The following is an 18,321-nucleotide window of genomic DNA, read 5'->3' on the forward strand; positions in this document are numbered from 1 at the left end:
CACTCTCTAAAACGTCACAAGATCGAACTTAGCGCTATTAGTTTCATCAATATTGGTAGTGTGTCATCTTATCATAGTATGCCATCTTGAGCACAATTCCCCTACATCATGGAAATGGTTAACATGGACAAAAGAATTGTGAAGTATAATCGATGTCTGTAATTTACTTAAGATAAACTTTAGTTCTTACATAATTTATATAGAATTAAATACCTTTTTACTCTGGAGCTTAAAATCCATGTTAGCACTCAATAATTTATATTGGAAACATGGGGTCGAGTAGTCTGTGCCCATCCCATACATTTTATTAACATAAATATCGAACCTACAAACATCGCGTTTACAATCGAACGCTGTCCCACTGCACCAAGGCAGCTTTTTAATGCTTTTTTTTAATTTCCCATATTTGTTAAAATAGGCAAAAAGTAGTAAACACTCCATGCTATAGTTTTCGGCTATTTCAAAGATGAAGTTAAGGTAATCAAACCTTTACATACTCCAACCAGATGAGTGAGATACATTTTTAATTAAAAAATATTCAATATTCAAAATTGAAAAATATAAAGTAAATATTTTTATAATTCTTATAGGAAATGCACCAATTGTGGCGCAGGGGCACAAAGTGTGCCAGTAAACATGACTGATTGAGGGTTTGATCCCCACTAGAGGAAATGAAATATTTCTTCGCTCTAGTGCCTAGGCAAAGCGCAGCGTTGAGTTACGCTACTCAATGCCTGAAGTATTCTGTAGAAAATGGGGATCGGAGTGTCTTAACACTAAGTTCCCTCTGCCTACTCTACTGTGTGCGGGATACACCGTGAAGCTGATCGATTGATTTTAATTAAGAAAATAAAAAAAACAGTATAGACCAATGTGGTTTTATTTAAGATCAGTATATTTTGGACTGATTTAAAATTATCTTATATTGTGCTTATTTATATATATAAGTTAAGTATATAATATAAAGTCTATTTAATAGAAATGCTGTAGACATAGTGTTCCTATAAATAGACAATAGTAAAATACTGTTATACGAGGAGGTATGTGTTAAAGAACGTCGATACAGAAATAGTTTTCTTTGGTGCACTAATAGTGTTTATAAAAAATGTTGGTCTAAATTTTTCATACTGTCTGTCAGTCTCATTATCTATTGGGTAAATATTGAAGTTTTTTACAATGAAATCTAATGTGTTTAATTTAATAGTAAAAAAATGAGAAATTTAGTGTTAACTTCTGAATGTATTTTTATAACTTCGTAAGACTAATATAATGTCACATATTAATTAACATACTGTCAAATACTGTATAAAAGTACTAAGGCCCGTATTTATAAACCACTCTCATATTTTATATTCAGGTGATCATTCATATATTATAGTTTATGAACGAAACCGGCATCTCAAGATCGACGTGGACATGAGAGTGGCTTATAAATACGAGCCTAAGTCATTATTAGAAATGGAAAAAATTATACATTGTCATTTTGAACTTGACTTTTTTTTACAATAAGGTATTTCTATTACTTACGAAATGTATGTTTTAATTTTTTTAAGGTGCTGCGTTAACAGCTTAGGTAATAGGTGCTTATATATAAATTACAACAATAAATACTTATTAAATATACAGAATAAACAGGCACAGTTTCATTTTTTTAAGTATAATACTATTAAAATTTTAACAGAAATAAAAAACATATTCTTCTTCCTCCTGGCATTAATCCCGGCTATTGCCAGGGTCTGCCTTCCTACACAACCTACTCCACTTTGCACGATCTTTTGCATCCTCGGTGGTTAGACCATTGGCTCTCATGTCCTGTATCACGACATCCAACCAGCGCTTCCTTGGGCGTCCGGGAGGTCGCACCCCAGGGACTGGTATAGAAAGGCACTTGCGTCCGACGTAGTTCTTAGGCCGGCGCGTAACGTGGTCAAACCATCTCAAGCGACTCTCTTGGAGCTTATCCGCTACGTCACGGACCCCAAGACTACCTCGAATGAATGTGTTGCGTATGCGGTCAGACCGCGTTACGCCGCACATCCACCTCAGCATCTTCATTTCCGTGACGTGAAGCTCCTGAGTGTGCTGTGAGATAGTGCTGGCCAACATTCGCTGCCGTATAAAAAAACCGGTCGGACGATGCTCTTGTATATCAGCCCCTTGAGCTTGGGCGGTATTCTGCGATCGCAGACCACACCAGTAACCTCCCGCCAATTGGCCCAGGCAGCGCTTATCCAGCCATGGACATCGTGATCGATGCATATAAAAAACATATTATGATAAACTATCATGAATTCATTCTGCCCTTTAGACCTCCACAAGTTCACAATATACTTACATAGCACTTCCTGGGTCGAAATGGCATGGAATAGTTCTATTAAAAATTTTATAAATATAAAGAGATATTAAATTTAAAATTTTACCTCTACTCGTCTAATAATTACTTATGTGCGCTTATATTTTCATTAAGTATTGTTTAATTCTATTACATATAAGATATATACATTCAATATAGAAGGCCAAAATCTATCTCTCGATTACTATACTCTAAATATCTAAATTTTAATTGTATAATCTGTGAAATATTTTAAATAATATGTCTATATTTGACAGAAATAGGGCATTAACTGTCATTACAATGAAAGTTTACTGATTATTATTTAAGTAATTATTAAATAAACTATTCATAGTTGACTTTATAAATAAAGTTTACCAAAAGTAGCTCACTATTACTGGATGGATAGGTATATATAATACAGTGATAGTTTAAAATTTCAGTAAGCTATAAAAATTGACAAAACATTTAAAAAATCTTTAAAAAAATGTTTTAAAAATATTCTGTGTATAGACAAAGAAAACTTTGTTTATATTTCAATGCTTATCCGAGAAGTCAATAAAATAACTGTCAATAAATATTTCAAATAAGTAATTTTTTTTTTAAAAATATGTAAAGAATACAAATCAAATTAAGCTTAAAGAACTTTTCATCTCAAAACGTAAACCATACCATAGTAAATAATGTTAAAATCTATTTCTTAGGCAGTAAACTTTTTAAAATACAAATCGATTTTAAAATGTAAAACTTTAAAAAACTACAATCCTACAATAACTATTTATAAATTTTAGAATATGTTTCAGAACACGGAAATACAGTTAATTTGACAGGTAATTTGTAATACTTATAAACCCAGGTAAAAAATACGTATTTTTTGTGCCCAAGTGAAATTTAACTAAACCGACTTTTAACCGTAAATAGCCATGATGTAAGCTTCTAAATGTCATACCAAATAACATTTATAAATATATATATAATTAAGTAATCAATTATTATTAAAAAAAAAATCTTTTTTGAGGTTGTAAAATATTTCCCTTTGCCCATACAGGGATGACATATAGTATGTCTATACTATATGGTAGAATGTTTTCCAGTAAATAAAACCTTTTTGCAAAATAAATTGGTGACAGAGTTGGTCCAATAACCAGAAGAAATATAGAAATTAAATTTATCAAGAAACATTGAAATTAAGTTATTCCTTAAATTAAGAATCATAATCTTAATTGAATAATTTTACTTAAAAAAACATATTTTTCTATTTAAATTTAATACTAACTTATATAATTGATATAAGTCCTGAATAATATCCTTTACAAGGGGTACCAAGATCACTATTTTAGTACAATTAAAAAAAATATAACTTAAATATGGCACAAAAAGTTATTGACTAGAGATCAGAATCCCATAGAAGAAATTAATTTATTAATTTGGGTCCATTCATAAATTACATCACATGTTAAGGAGGGTGGTGACAGTCCGAGCCGAATTGTGGCAAGGGATGGAAATCCTTATTTCCATGACATCAAATGTGTAATACAATATTTTGGTATTAAACATGAGATTAGCATGACCAAGAATAATATCTGAACAACTGTTTGAATATGTTTTCTATATAAATCTAGGTGCAAAATATGTGACGTCACACTAGGCAGGTGGGTATTTATGAGAACAAATACGACAAACTGTGACAAAAATCATACCATTAATGTGATGTAATTTATGGATATAACCTATTTATAAGTGTATATAGGTATAAGATAAATAGTATACAGGGTGGAAGAGGCAGCGCTTCTTTTACTGAAACTGCATATAGGGTAAAATATTTCAAACCCAAAAATAAAAAAAATAATCAAGGTACCTCAACGGTTTGGACGTAGGATTTTTTTTACATTTCACGATTTTTATCCATACCTGTATTTCGTGTCACGCACACATACGTATGCGACGTTGCCGCTTTGACAGGTAAGTGTGTGCCTATGTTATACTTTACAAATGACGTTTTATTTTAAAACGATAATTTTATTATTTGTTTTGTTTGAAAAAAAACTTTTTCATTTTTGAGAATTATTTTTTTTCCGAGTTATATTAGGCTTTTATAGAGTAGTTAAAACTGTGGTTTCATTTAAAGTGGCGCTGACAATTCCACCCTGTATAATATTTTTAAAATAATAAACTATAGGTAATTTAGACAATAGGAACTTTGAAGAGTATTGAAAGACACTAGACACTATATTTAGAATGATTACTTAAAACTAACGAAATATTTATACATGTTAGTTTTACCATTTTAAAAATAAAAAATATTTTTAACTGGAGTTACTAATGTACATTTTATGTGAACACAATTTTTGGCAAGAAATACACATATAATTATAAAAATGAAAAAGAAAATCATCACATTTGCTTTATAAAAGGACTTTGTTTGTAAGCCTCATCAAAGTTAAAAATAATAAGACCTTAAATGTTTTGTGCATTCACAATTTTGTGCACCAATCACAGGGGACAAAATTAATTACATTTTTTAAATTTTGTAAGCATATAAATACTTATTTAATACAAATTTACTCATATCTTAGTAGGCAATAGAATATAGGCAGTAACAACACCATCTAAGGCTAAATTATTCAATATATAAAAACGAATTAACATTTAAATCATATCACTTACTGCAAATATAAAAATGGGTACTGTTTGTGTTTATATGTACTTAAAACATAAATTAAAATATTTTTGGATAACATATAAAAATTATGTGGCAGGACTCAAACCTGCATCTCTTGGAAACCATTCGAACACTCTGACCATTAAGCATTCTTATACAGAAATATTGATGTTCTTATATGCTTGTTAAATTTTTATAAGAACACTTTGTAAAAAAATTTACAGAATGATGGCAACATCTGGTATAATAATTGTGCAGTTTTCATTAGTTGAAGGTGACCTCCCAACATATTTAGGGTCAAGTTTTTCTAAGTCGACATTTAACCCTCTTTTCTTTGCTGTCTTTACAATGTACCGTTGCATTTTCAAATCACTGAAAATTTATATAAAACATCATATACTACTATAAAATAAAAGGAAATGTAGCATGGCATAGAGGGCAAACATGCGTCTGTAAATATGACAGGTTGTGAGTTGGGTTTACATTCACAACACACACCATATTAAATATTTCTTTTCCTCTGCTAACAAGACACATAGTGACATTGAATTCCACCACTCAACACACAACCTCCAGAATTTGTTGGAAATTGGGGAATAGAAGTATGTTATTGGGAATAGAGTATCTTCTCATTAGGTTCCCAGGTTACACTTGTCATCAAGACAAATTATAATATTATTATAAATTTTTGAGACTATGTTACTGAAGTAAATAAAATATCCTAAGATATTTTTTCTTAATTCATAGGAAAACATCTTAATTAGAAAAATTACATTTCAATATTAATGGGTTAAAAATTATTTATGATGATATACATCTCACTTATCTTACTTTTATAGCATTTTTTTTTTTTAAATAATGTATGACTCTAGATTTTCAATAATTGCAATTGGCTATTACAATAATTAATAAAAAAAAATAATGTTTACCTAAATTTCATGCATAAACAACACAGGCAACTCAGCAGCACCATGGACACCAATACACATAATGTCGCAATTACCAATTCCATTGAACTCATATCCATTTTTCAGAAACTTGCTTAAGCACTGTAAGTTTTAATACAAATCAAAAATTTATTCAATTAAACGAATGATAAATAAATTAAAAAATATTAATGATATATACGTACCAAAAAATTAAGATATAATCATTGCCCTATATTAATGAGTTTTGCGTTAATAAAAACATTTTTAAAAGTATAAAACAAAATAATAATTTAAATTTTAAACAAATTCCCCACAATAAACATTTCATTTCATTGATCTCGTAAATTGTAAGCACAGAACACATTTACTCATTTGATTGTAAGTGTCAAATCACAAATGTTTTATTCCCATATATTATTATATTTAGATTATTCTCTATGGCAGCTAAAGGCTTTGTTGCCATAGAAAATGATCATGCATTTAAATAAAAATTAACAAATTACCTGTAAAATCGGTTTCAGGACGATGATTTTATATGATAGTGACATAAGAAAATTGGCATAAGTTGCATATTTTTATGAATTTAATTGAGTTATTATCACTTATTGATGACTAAATTTATTTGCACTCGTCAATTCAAATATATTTTACTTAAATGACACAGATTCATTACAAGTGACAATGTAATATTTAATTACAAGCAACAATGAAAGGATATATGCGTTACAATCCGAACGCTTAAGCCGATCCTGCGATCGTGATCTGTCGTTTAGGCCGCGGTCTCGCTTTCACGCTCGGTTCAGGTGAACCAGTTGTATAACAAAGACAATAATTAACTTTATTATTTATTAAACAATACACAAACATAAATAACATTATATATCAGACTACAAAAACACCAGCATCTGCTACAACAATGTTACAATTTTCAGCTCCGGGTTGCGTTGGCGTTTTTTTAATTGTTCTCCTTAAATGTAGATCTCTTTTTAATTTGTGGGCTAAAGCTTCTACGTCATTTTTGAGGCGGGTATCCCTAAAATATTTAAAAATTATAAAAAGCTTTTAATTTTTAAATATTATAAAAGTAATTAGATTAAAAATATATTCTTACATATAATTAATACGACAACAATATAAGCATGCTGTAATCATACATAATCCAGCACAGGTAATAAACAGTATAGCGGCGAATATTATCCCTTTAAACACTTTATCAACTTCTTGACGGATATTGTCTGAAAATTTAAGTACACATACTCTGATTTCACTTTTACATAAGAATTATTACATATTTAATTTTTGTATGTTTACCATGTGTATTATATTTTTCTGTTAATGCCATTAGAAGTCTTTTTACATCAACTACACACTTATCTAGGGTTTCGTTATAAAATAAAACTCTGGAAAACAAGATGGCTAATGAAATATACATATTCTCAAATAAAATAATGGACTTTGATAATAACAAGGTCTACGTGGCGCAGAAGTGTGGGGCTAGAACGCGACGGTCGTAGATTCGATTCCAACAAAGTTATTGTTTATTAATATTTTTTCTTTATTCGCTGCAGTATCAAGGCAAAGTTTGGTTTAGGCGTTAAGTTCCGCCACTCAACATACAATGCCTCAAAAATTCGGTGGAAAGTGGGGAACAGAGTATCCTAACACTAAGTTCCCTCTGCCTACCCTGCTATATGCGGGTTACAGCGTGAAACTAAAAAAGAGAAATTAAATTTGAGAATAAAGAAAATGTGGAAACTTACGCGGCAGAACTATGGCAACCACATTTATTAGCACAAGTGCCATTACTAATACAATCTCCAAGTTCTCCACATCCTTGATCGATATGCTAAAATTTTAATTCGAAATTAATAATTAAGGATATAGTTAAATGTCGTACATATCGGTATTAAATAAATGTATAACATACCTTTTCAACGTTTATGCTGGTTGTTTCAGCAACTACATGTAAGAAATACATTTATATATTAAATATAAGCCGTAAAGAAAAAACCACTAACGTATTTCACTTATATGGCTACAAGATAGCAACTAAGTACCTACTGAATATAGAATATCATAAAATTATTTTATAATACCTATATATGAAATAGTTCATAATTTTACACATATTTTGCTGTTATTGATCGAAATTCTAGTTTTAGTTAAGTAATTATTATAATTTAATTTGAATCATTTCAAACAAATTTTAATGAAATTATTAAATATGGGAAACGGTTAAAATAAAATTGTACTGGTATATTGCTAGTCCAGTATTTTATACTGGTATAATAAAGACATAGTTTTTTTTTTATTAATTTAATTTTTTTTAATAAATTCAATAATAATATTAATAAAACTGATGTCTGCTGATTCTCGACCTCGAATTACGAAAATATTTTAAATTCACCAAAAGTATAAACACATATTGAATAAAAGCTAAATACACTTACAAGTATTTGCCAACAAGCATGATAGAATCACAAATAGCACTATCATTTTTATATTATTATATTTTTTTACTATAAATATTTTAAGTAAAATATAACTAGGATAACACTGTAATAACTATTGTAATCTTTATAGATTTAACTCTAATTCTAACGTAAGTTTAAAATGAATTGAGAATTCCCACTGTTTAGGCGGCGACTAAAATAGATTGACCTCGAATGGTATTCCTAGGAATGACATTACCCGAAATATTTAAATAACTATTAGACTTATAAACTATATATGTAAGTAATAAATGATTTGATTTAAATAATGAAATATGAAAAATATATAATCTTTATGTTAAATAAATCATAAACTTAAAATCCTTTTGATAATTATACAAAATCATCATTATACACAATCATGTTATGGTTATAGTTATGCATACAAAATTATTTAAAATAATCAATAAATAAATCACGACAACACACCGCTAATTATATTGCATTTATTATTTAGCGGCATATTTCTAATATATTTTTTAAATTTTATCATATTGAAAAGCAAAGACCACAAAAATAGATATTTTTCAAATGTAAAATAATATTCTTTAAAAAAAAATATCCTTTTAAACTTTTAACAAGCTATAACTATGCCTAAAAATACATGTTATTTTAATTCTAATAAAATATATTTTATTTTTGTACAATATTTATTAAAACTACAAGTTTGTATTCAATTTGAAAAAAAAAAAAATATTTTACAGAAAATCAAAATGAAAACAGATTTCATGGTCATTTCGCAATACGCGAAATAATTATTAGTTAAATATTAAAATTTTTGGTCCATGCAGATAAAACTAAGGTTAAATTTTAAATAGACATTTAAGTTATTAGATAATCATATTTTCTTAAAACGGTAAAATTATATAAAAATGAAATAATTCATAGAAGTACCATGCCGTACTATTTATCACCGTTATACATAAAACAATCACAAACTTAACATTGTCTGTAAATAAAGTGACAGCTGACAGCGCTTTGAAGTTTTTATTATCTGTTGTGTAGCAACGGTGTCGGCTGTCGGGTGAACTCAAAAAACCAGTTTATTTACTGATCACATTCAGTAAGAATTTACGTCGCGCGCGGTAAAAGTGTGAGAGTATCGTGAGAATATGGAATACGCTTTAGCGTATATATATTTAACATTTTGAGAAAAAAATAATCTGTTATTACTCAAATTTTATTATTTATATAGTTTATAAAACAGTTACTTACTTAAGTGAAATAAAAATCGACTTTAAAGCGAAGGTGTGTCTCGTGTAGGTTCAAATTTCGTTGTGAACATTGTTTGTGCATTCACGTGAAAACGAATGAAATGTTACATGCATAAAGAGCTGTTAAAAAGAGATGTTATTTCGATGTAAATTAATTTAGAATCAATTAGTGTATACATGAGTGGTATTTATTAATATCGTGATAAATTATAAAGAAAACGTGAGTAAAAGTAACATTTGAATAACTGTAATCTAGCTTTTGATATTACATGCTATATGCTTCAATAAGCACTTTATAATTTTTCTAAGCCTTTGATGTTTTCTTGATATAAGAAGTTAAATTCATAATACTTTTCTACTTGGATTCTTATAACAAAAATGTAATAATTAAATGTGCATATCTTACAAGAGATTGTATTACTTATTAGATTTTGTGTATCTTTTTATTAAAATGTAATAATTATGTATAAATTCATTTTAAATATAAATTGTTATTTTGTTCTAGATGTTTGGAAAGCTAATTCGTCCTAAATATATATCCTGATGCTGTCTAGAAGATACAGTGAGATTGGCTAACATGTAGCCATGGCCAGCGGCAAAGCTCTATATTCTATAGCCGTAGTTGTACTTGGCTTTATTTGCTTTGTGGTTGGTGCTGTTGCTGTTGGATTGCCTACTTGGGGACATTTTTACAGTTGTAAGTACTTTTTCTAACTATTTGTATTAAATGGAAGTTCTAAAGAAAATCTTTTTGTTTTCCGTGAATGTATGTATCTGTATTTTTGCTATATATGAAAATAAATACCTCTTGGCAAAATTTACATGTAAATTTTATATATATGCATTACAGATTGCACAACCATACAATGAGATATTTAACAAAATGGTTTGGCACTAATTAGCAATATATTACACAACTTATTCATTACTTAGTTTAGTACTTAACTACTAATGTTTAACTACTAATGTAATTGACAGAATCATTAATTCTATTGGTATTTAGTGGACAATTATACTTGTTAGTAAACTGTGTTTTATGCTTAACTGGCATGTTTAGTAACACCATGTTTTACTAGACACAGTTTTACATGTGTTTAGAAAATATCAATATTGAGGTCATTCTGGCCATTGGGACAGTATCTGACATAAAACACTATGGCTGTTGAGTCAATCACCGCTAGTAAGAGTAATCACTTCTGGTAATAAAAAAAATTAAGGTGATTGATTCTCCCAAGTGGAGTTGAGTTCTGCCAGTCAACATCATAACAAAGTCAACACAATCGGGAGTCAAATAGAGAACAAAATGTCTTGACATTAGTTTCAACAAACTGAACAATCTAATAATAATATATGATCAAGAACCGGATACAGAAGGCAGTGTTACTTGAGACTGCGCATATTTTGTGGAGGTTTCTCTCTCTGGAGTCCTAGCCACCGATGGTTTGGACCCTTGTCCCGCCCTCGGAAGAGTGGTTTTTTAATATTTTTAAATGTATTTTCTTTTATAATAATTTATATTTAAAAATGTAAAATTGATTCACTAATTTAATAAAAGTATATTCAGAATTATTTATATAAGATACTCTTTTAAAATGTGGAGGTAATTAATACACATTATTTTGACACTCAACCCTCAATGTTCTTGTAAATTGGATGGTATGTGGGGAAAAGAATGTTTTAATGAAATGCCCTTTATCTAATAACAATTTTTATTTTTTTAATTTATTATAACTATAATATTGTCCACACTCAAAGTAAAAATCATAATGTTGTACTGTCATGAACTGTCATAATTACTTAACAGGTTAGTAGGACAATATAGTATTGATTGTACTGTGTATTGAACAGGTTGGTATGTTAATTTTTGCATTGCTATAGCAACTTGTTGTTTTTTTCACTTTATACAGTAATTCTGCATATATAGCAGTGTAAGCAGTGGAAACTGGGAACTCAGTATTAAAGTCACTATTTTTTACATCTTCGTCAAGTTTGGACGCATTGTGTGTTGAGTGGCAAAATTTACCTCCACCTTTTCCTTTTTTTGTTGCCAGAGCAAGGATATTAAAATATTACATTTCCCTAGTTAGGATCAAACCTACAACCGTCGTATTTACAATCAGAGAGTTTTATTTTGTTTCTACATACCTAAAATTTTACTTTATCTTAAAATTTGACTTTGTAATATAATAATGTACATTTTACTTAAATAAGAACTCGATTATAAATTTTTATTATTTCGGCCGAGACCGTCGCAGCGAAGTGGCACAAGTGTGCCACTGTAAACGCGACATTAGATTCGATTCCCATTCGAGATAATAAAATATTTAATATTTTTATATTTCCTCGTTCTGGTGAGTTGGATCTGATCGAAAAGAGACTTTGTTTAGATAATAAATTGAATATTTTTTCTGAAATATTTTAAAACAAATTTTACTGTATAACTTGTTATAGAAAACTAGTACAATGTATCACTCTATTAATTAAGTAATCCAAAGAATCTACTGTTTTATTGTAAGTGTTGAATTATTATATTTTTATATTCAAATTATTCATCTTACAGTTTATTTCATTAATTTATATGTGATACAAACAAAGGTGTCGCTTTATTTTTTTAAACTTTAATTATGGCGCTCGTTTTCGACATTATATCTTTGCGATAGTGACGCAAAAGATTTTTTTAGCTTCACGTTGTATCCTGCACATAGCAGGGTGGGCAGAGGGAACCTGGGAATCTAAGCAATAGAACAGAGTGTCCAACCTACTGTTAAGATAGTACTACCCTACTTTCCGCCGAATTCTGGTGGTATTGCGTTTTGAGTAGCAGATCTCAATGCCACGTTTACCTTGTTACCAGTGCTAGGATATGAAAATATTAAATATTTCATTTTCTCGAGTGGGCATCGGTCCTCAAACTATCGCGATCACAGTCAACACGCTTATACCCTTATACCACGCACGGCCCAATTCTAGAATTATCCAAATCTTAAAAAATTTAAAGTCATCAACAACCGTGAAATAATAAAATTAGTTCAAATTTAGAATGACTTACTGTATTGAGATAGAATAGAGATAATCCGTTACCTGTTACCCCATTATTTATATTAAAGATAGAAAGATTATCTTAGATTATCTTACATTACAAAAAAAACGTGTGTGAACTTCACACGTGAGTGAAGTGTATCACGATGAAAAGTAAAACCCTAACGGAAATACGGCGATAGAGCAAAAAAATTATGCTTTAAACAAATTTTTAAATTCCTTATAATAATATTGGACGGAAGTAAATATACTATGTATTATTAATATTATAAAACTATAGAGTTTGTTTGTTTGTACGCGCTCATCTCTGGAAATATTAGTTCGGATTGAAAAATCTATTTGTTTGGGATAGTCCATTTATCGAGGAAAGATTAGATATTTAAATGAATGAAGTTTTGAAAGTTTTATTTACAATTCTTCATCTTCTTTCGTTTTTAATGAATTATAGGAGTAATGCAATCGTGTGTGAATCGTGATATGTGTGTTTCGTATGCAATTAAATAATCATTGAATTTCTATATTGATGCAATCAAATTTTAAATATAATTGAGATATATATATGTTATTTATTTTAAATTATGATAGAAAGAACCGCCGTTTTCTTGAATATTATAAAAACGACACACTGCCAAACACAAATAAACCCACGGTTGCTTACTTAAAAAAATACCTTAGAGACATTGTAGACGTTAAACGTATTATGAAAGCGAAGCTAGTAGATTTCGTAACACACTTTTTACATATGCAGTTGTTTAGGACAGCCTTAACCCAATATCCGCTGTATTGATTGTCAAACTCTCGAAGGCGTATTCATATTACAATGATTTATTAAATACATTTATTGTTTTATATTATTGTTCATAAAACTTTCAAAGTCGTTGTTTACAGTAAAATAAATATAAAAATAATATGTTTTAAATAAGATGTCAAATTATATATTTTTTTATTTTATAAATATGGAAAATTGCAAAATTGCAAATGAAATAAGTGCATTTAATATGGCGACTTTGAAAATGTACGTTGTAGTAGGTATTGGGCTAACTGGTTTCACGGTCAATAAAACAATCACAAATACCACAGATACCGTTGAAAGGCAGCGTTCAAACAAAATAATAGAGCATAACACAGTCACACGGTCCTTTTTAATATTTTCGATTTCGTTTTCACTTTTATAAATTATTTTTTTTTGTTTTCTTATACAAATAAATAAAAATAAAAAAATATTTCTGAAAACATTTCAAATATTTATTTTTAAAACTTTTCTTTATGTATTTTATTTAGGTACTTAGGCTGTATAACAAATGTTTGTGCCTAAACTCGGGCTGCATTTTAAAATGTGGCCCGCCCGCCAAACGGGGCATTGACCCGCGAGACCTTTGTGACAAAACTTGTAGGAGATACAAGAACGCGAAGATGCTTATGGAGTCGTTTTTTTAAAAAATAATATATCGAACATTCAACTTATTTTGTAATATTAAAACGTCTAGACTAAACTATAATAAACGTTACTTTTAAAGGCCGGCTGAAACAACAGTTGGTTGGTTACAAGTGAATTCGTTCTATTGCGCCTCTTGTATTGACAGTACTAAAGTAATTAATATGAATTAAAGTTTTAACATCATTTTTAATTAATGCATGAACTACTTAAAATTATAATCTGCAGTTTTTTATGTTTGACTATCAATTTACACCCACGTTAATAACAGTATACCTTTGTGAGTAACACTGTACTGTACACAAAAAAACTTTATAATTATAATTGCTCAGTAGATAGTAGTTATCTAGTAGTCTTGACTTTTTTAGCTCTATTCTGTATCTCGCACATAGCAGGGTAGGCAGATGGAACCTGGGAACCTAGTACTCATAAACTCCACTTCACGTTCCCCACCACCGAATTCTAGAGCCTCGCCACAGCTAGGAAATAAAAATAATAAATATTTTATTTCTCTATCGAACCTACTACCTATCGCGTTTACTCGAATTTGCACCTGCTCCACGACAGGCCTCGAAGTCATTACTTAAGAGTTTAATATAACTAGTATTTACAAGGAATCTAAATTCGTACTGTACATTTTTTACAAGAACTTTAGACGTGCCATTATGTTTAAAAAGTTGTTTTGTTTGAAAACACGTTACAACTTACAATAGAATAACTGTAATACGTAGGTACTCGATTCTGAACGCGTATCGTTTCATCAATGGTCAGCATGACGTTAGGTTTTTTTTTTAAATGGCAGACAACGACCATCTTAGAATACCAACAATATATTATGTAAAAATATTTTAAAAGATTTTTTTTTTATATTTAGGATTTGTTTTCTGTTCTCAAGAGTCAAGAATATAGTGTCCGTGACATCTTTACAAGTTACATTCTATACCTACTATATTTAGATTCGTGGTGTTAATAAAGCCCACACAACTCTTGAAGATCTCTTACTACTATACATATATATTTTTACATTTATAATCTGTAAGTTTTTTATATTTTTTGTTTTTTTTTTAGTAATATGAAGTAAAAAACACTAGTTTTCTTATTTCTTTGGACCACAGGAAAGCTATGCTTAGATTAATTCGACCGTAAACATTATGATTCCACGCTTATAATCTAGGACAAATTTATTTCTCGAGGTTTCCTAGATTATTTTCTAATTAAAAATATCAATCAATACGGCTCGCTATAGGTTTAGCGATCTCAGACTTCGTCCAGATGTAGAAAATTTAACCAATTTTTTACTTGAATTTATATTACATTTTTTTAGTTTCGCGCTGTATCCCGCATATAGCAGGGCAGCAGGCAGAGTGAATGTGGAAACCTAATCTTGAGATCCCCACCAATCCTCACTTTCCGCCGAATTCTAAACGCATTACGTGTTGAGTGGCAGAACTCAACGCTGACAACACATTAGTTGTTAATACATAGTTTAACTTTAACTTTGACATGTGTTTTAAATTTATTGACCCAAATACACAAATATATTACAACGAAAATAGATACTTCGACAGACTATAACACTTACACTGTAAATAGTTTTATGACCAAATCTTTCAAAACTACGTACTCGAACCTTTGCATATTACTGACTACTACCTTCACCTGCAGCTTCGTCCTTGTGACCAAATGAAAATAACTTTTGTGTGACATATATCACTCAGACCGCAGTGAGATAAAAGGTAAAATCGACATGATATCGACCAATGACAGATAAATAGACTATCCAGCTCTAAAAGAAAATTTTAAATTTCTACCTATACTATGTTAATATGTATAGTTTTTTTGGGGGGGGTTTGGTCTGAGCTTTGAATAAATACATAGGTAAGTTCGTGTAAAAGTATATATTAGTAAAATTTCTGGGGTAGGCATCAGACCCCATGACCAGTAATTCCTTAGATTAGGCCGTTAAATCAAACAAGTTCTTCAATATTATAGTATTAAAATACAGTAACAAAATTGAAATATAAATTCTTCAATACACAGGTGCTTTAAGTGTTGCATTGCATATTCAATCTAGGCTATCGTCTAACGAGGACGCGACGATATCGTACAACTTATCGTATATTTTACGACTTATTGTTCAGTAGTTCTTTAATGATCAACCGCTGCAAGGATAGCAAATTGCTGCTGGAGTCACGGCAGCAGTTTTAAATATTTATGTAACGTCAGTTTGCTGTTTGCTTCGCGTTTTGGGCAATCAGATTCTTTGCTTTACAATATTTTTTTAAATTATAGGTTGATGACTTTAGCAAGTGGACCAACTGTGTACATACGACTGTATTACGTAATATTGTTATCTTTACACTTCTTCTATCTTTTTTTTTACTTCTATCTTTTGTAAAATACGGCAGGCAAAAAAATACTTCGTCTTCATTTATTCGCGCTTATTCTACGCGTTGTAGGGGGGATACGAACCCACAATCATCAGGTCAGACCAGCTTGTATCAACTGCTTACCGATGGCGTCATATAAGGTAGTAAAACTTATTATGATATCATTGTATTCACTCAGGGGCCAAGGATTGTCTTTGATTTTAAGATGATACTAAAATTGAGTTATTGGCAAAGTCTCACACAAAAATTTCCAGCTTATTCAAAATTCAAACTTTGTCCAACATATCTGATCAGATAATCATTTAGGTATTATGCATGTATTAAAATTCATAATTTGGAAAAGACAATGTTGAATATATACGTTTATAATATCAATAATATGTTTTTAATAGTATTTTGTACCATGGATAATAGCTAGTTTGAGGCCAATCGTGGTGCAGGCGTGTTGCACAATGCTTCCAGAGTTCGGCGGAAAGTTGACATGAGTGATTTAACACTATGCTTCCTCTGCCTACCCTGCTGCAAACAGGATATAAAGTGAAGCTAAAAAAAACAACAGTTAATATTTAAAAATAACTTGAGCATTTCCATCAACGTTGTTACATCTTATCGCTATGCTTATAAATGGGCATTATTAAAATACACATAATATGTTTCAAGTTTTTCAATACGTTATTCTTACTTTTGTTATAAAGACTCATTTGGTTTATATAAACAAATTTGTTTATAATTTAAATGATATTTTACCTAAAGTTTTATATGAATCATGTTAATATTTTCCTGAGATACTACTAAACCTAATTGCTCACCGACTCTTATCTCGTCCTATTATTATATTTCTAATAATTTAGATGTAGATATGTAATATGTAGGTATATAATGTTAGAAAACTCTCGATACAATTACCAACTGTTTGACAAAACACGAGGGGCTTAAAATTCCCCTAAGGACATTCTAGATTATATATATTTTGAGTATGTTACATATTTTTCTGGTAGCTGAAGGTCACGCAATGCTTATTAAAGGTGAGTGAAAAACAAAAGAAATAAAAATTCACTTAGATTTCCATATCAATATCATTATGCATAAAACTAAAGCATTCTAAGAAATATACGAAAGGGCTAGTACCGTAAATAAAATTATATTAAAAGTTTTCACCAAGAAATAAAGTTATTTAGATTTGTTTCACTAAATTGCTTTCAAAAATTATGAATAACGCACGTAAGAGTGGATTTAGAGTGCATATAGGTCACTTGCAGGCAAGGTCGGACAATTGACACATGCCACGTGAGTCACCGTCAATGAGGTGCAAATGTGTATCGGGGTCTCGACGGTCCTCGTGGTACGTGCAGCTGGTTAGCTATGCAAAATTTCACGTTTTTATATTAATACTGCCTTTTTTTTAAAATATAGTTGTTACTTTTTTCTATACTTTTGTATTAAATATTATAAAGGTGATGAGTTTATTTGAAGTACCAATTGAAACTATTATTGTGTAGAAGTCCAAAGTAGAAGTCCAAGATAGTCCAAATTTTAGGAAAGATATAAGCTATATTTTATCACGTTAATTATTTCTAAATAAAATAAGAATAGTTTAGTTGTTCCTAAAAAAGTAGCCTAAATGCAGCATTGGGTTCTATTACTTAACGCTACTAATATTGTTAACTCTAGTATTTAAAGCGCAAGGTTATATGTGAGATAATTGACACTTAAGAAATTTTAATTAATAATATTATTGTAATAAACATTAACCTAAAGACAAAGGTAACTTTTTGAAGGTGAATTTTAACATTTAATAAATAATAATGTTGAGAAACTTGTTTACTTT

At 29.6% G+C, this 18,321-nt stretch overlaps 3 protein-coding genes across 3 annotated transcripts in view; 1 reads left to right on the top strand and 2 right to left on the bottom strand.

Moving 5' to 3' along the window:
- Positions 1-864: 864 nt before the first annotated feature.
- On the bottom strand, positions 865-6,338 carry LOC146533074 (uncharacterized). Its single transcript, XM_085196473.1, has 3 exons — positions 6,127-6,338; positions 5,924-6,043; positions 865-5,366 (listed from the first exon to the last, which is right to left on the bottom strand). The coding sequence occupies exons 2-3, from the start codon at positions 6,019-6,021 to the stop codon at positions 5,213-5,215; spliced, it is 252 nt and encodes an 83-aa protein (XP_085052599.1). The 5' UTR covers positions 6,022-6,043; positions 6,127-6,338; the 3' UTR covers positions 865-5,212.
- Positions 6,339-6,743: 405 nt separating this feature from the next.
- On the bottom strand, positions 6,744-8,598 carry LOC146533075 (uncharacterized). The gene is made up of 6 exons (XM_085196472.1): positions 8,374-8,598; positions 7,851-7,882; positions 7,684-7,769; positions 7,235-7,323; positions 7,035-7,158; positions 6,744-6,956 (listed from the first exon to the last, which is right to left on the bottom strand). The coding sequence occupies exons 1-6, from the start codon at positions 8,417-8,419 to the stop codon at positions 6,806-6,808; spliced, it is 528 nt and encodes a 175-aa protein (XP_085052598.1). The 5' UTR covers positions 8,420-8,598; the 3' UTR covers positions 6,744-6,805.
- An 829-nt stretch (positions 8,599-9,427) lies between these two features.
- LOC146533076 (uncharacterized) overlaps positions 9,428-18,321 on the top strand; it is a 31,791-nt gene continuing 22,897 nt past the window's right edge. Inside the window, exons 1-2 of the mRNA XM_085196474.1 lie at positions 9,428-9,849; positions 10,135-10,326. Coding sequence (XP_085052600.1) covers positions 10,215-10,326 — 112 coding nt within the window. The 5' untranslated portion in view covers positions 9,428-9,849; positions 10,135-10,214. The remainder of the gene's footprint in view (positions 9,850-10,134; positions 10,327-18,321) is intronic.

This window comes from Heliconius melpomene, chromosome 13, assembly GCF_056956725.1.
Source record: "Heliconius melpomene rosina isolate 202511_hmr_F chromosome 13, ASM5695672v1, whole genome shotgun sequence".
Classification (NCBI taxonomy): Eukaryota; Metazoa; Arthropoda; class Insecta; order Lepidoptera; family Nymphalidae; genus Heliconius; species Heliconius melpomene.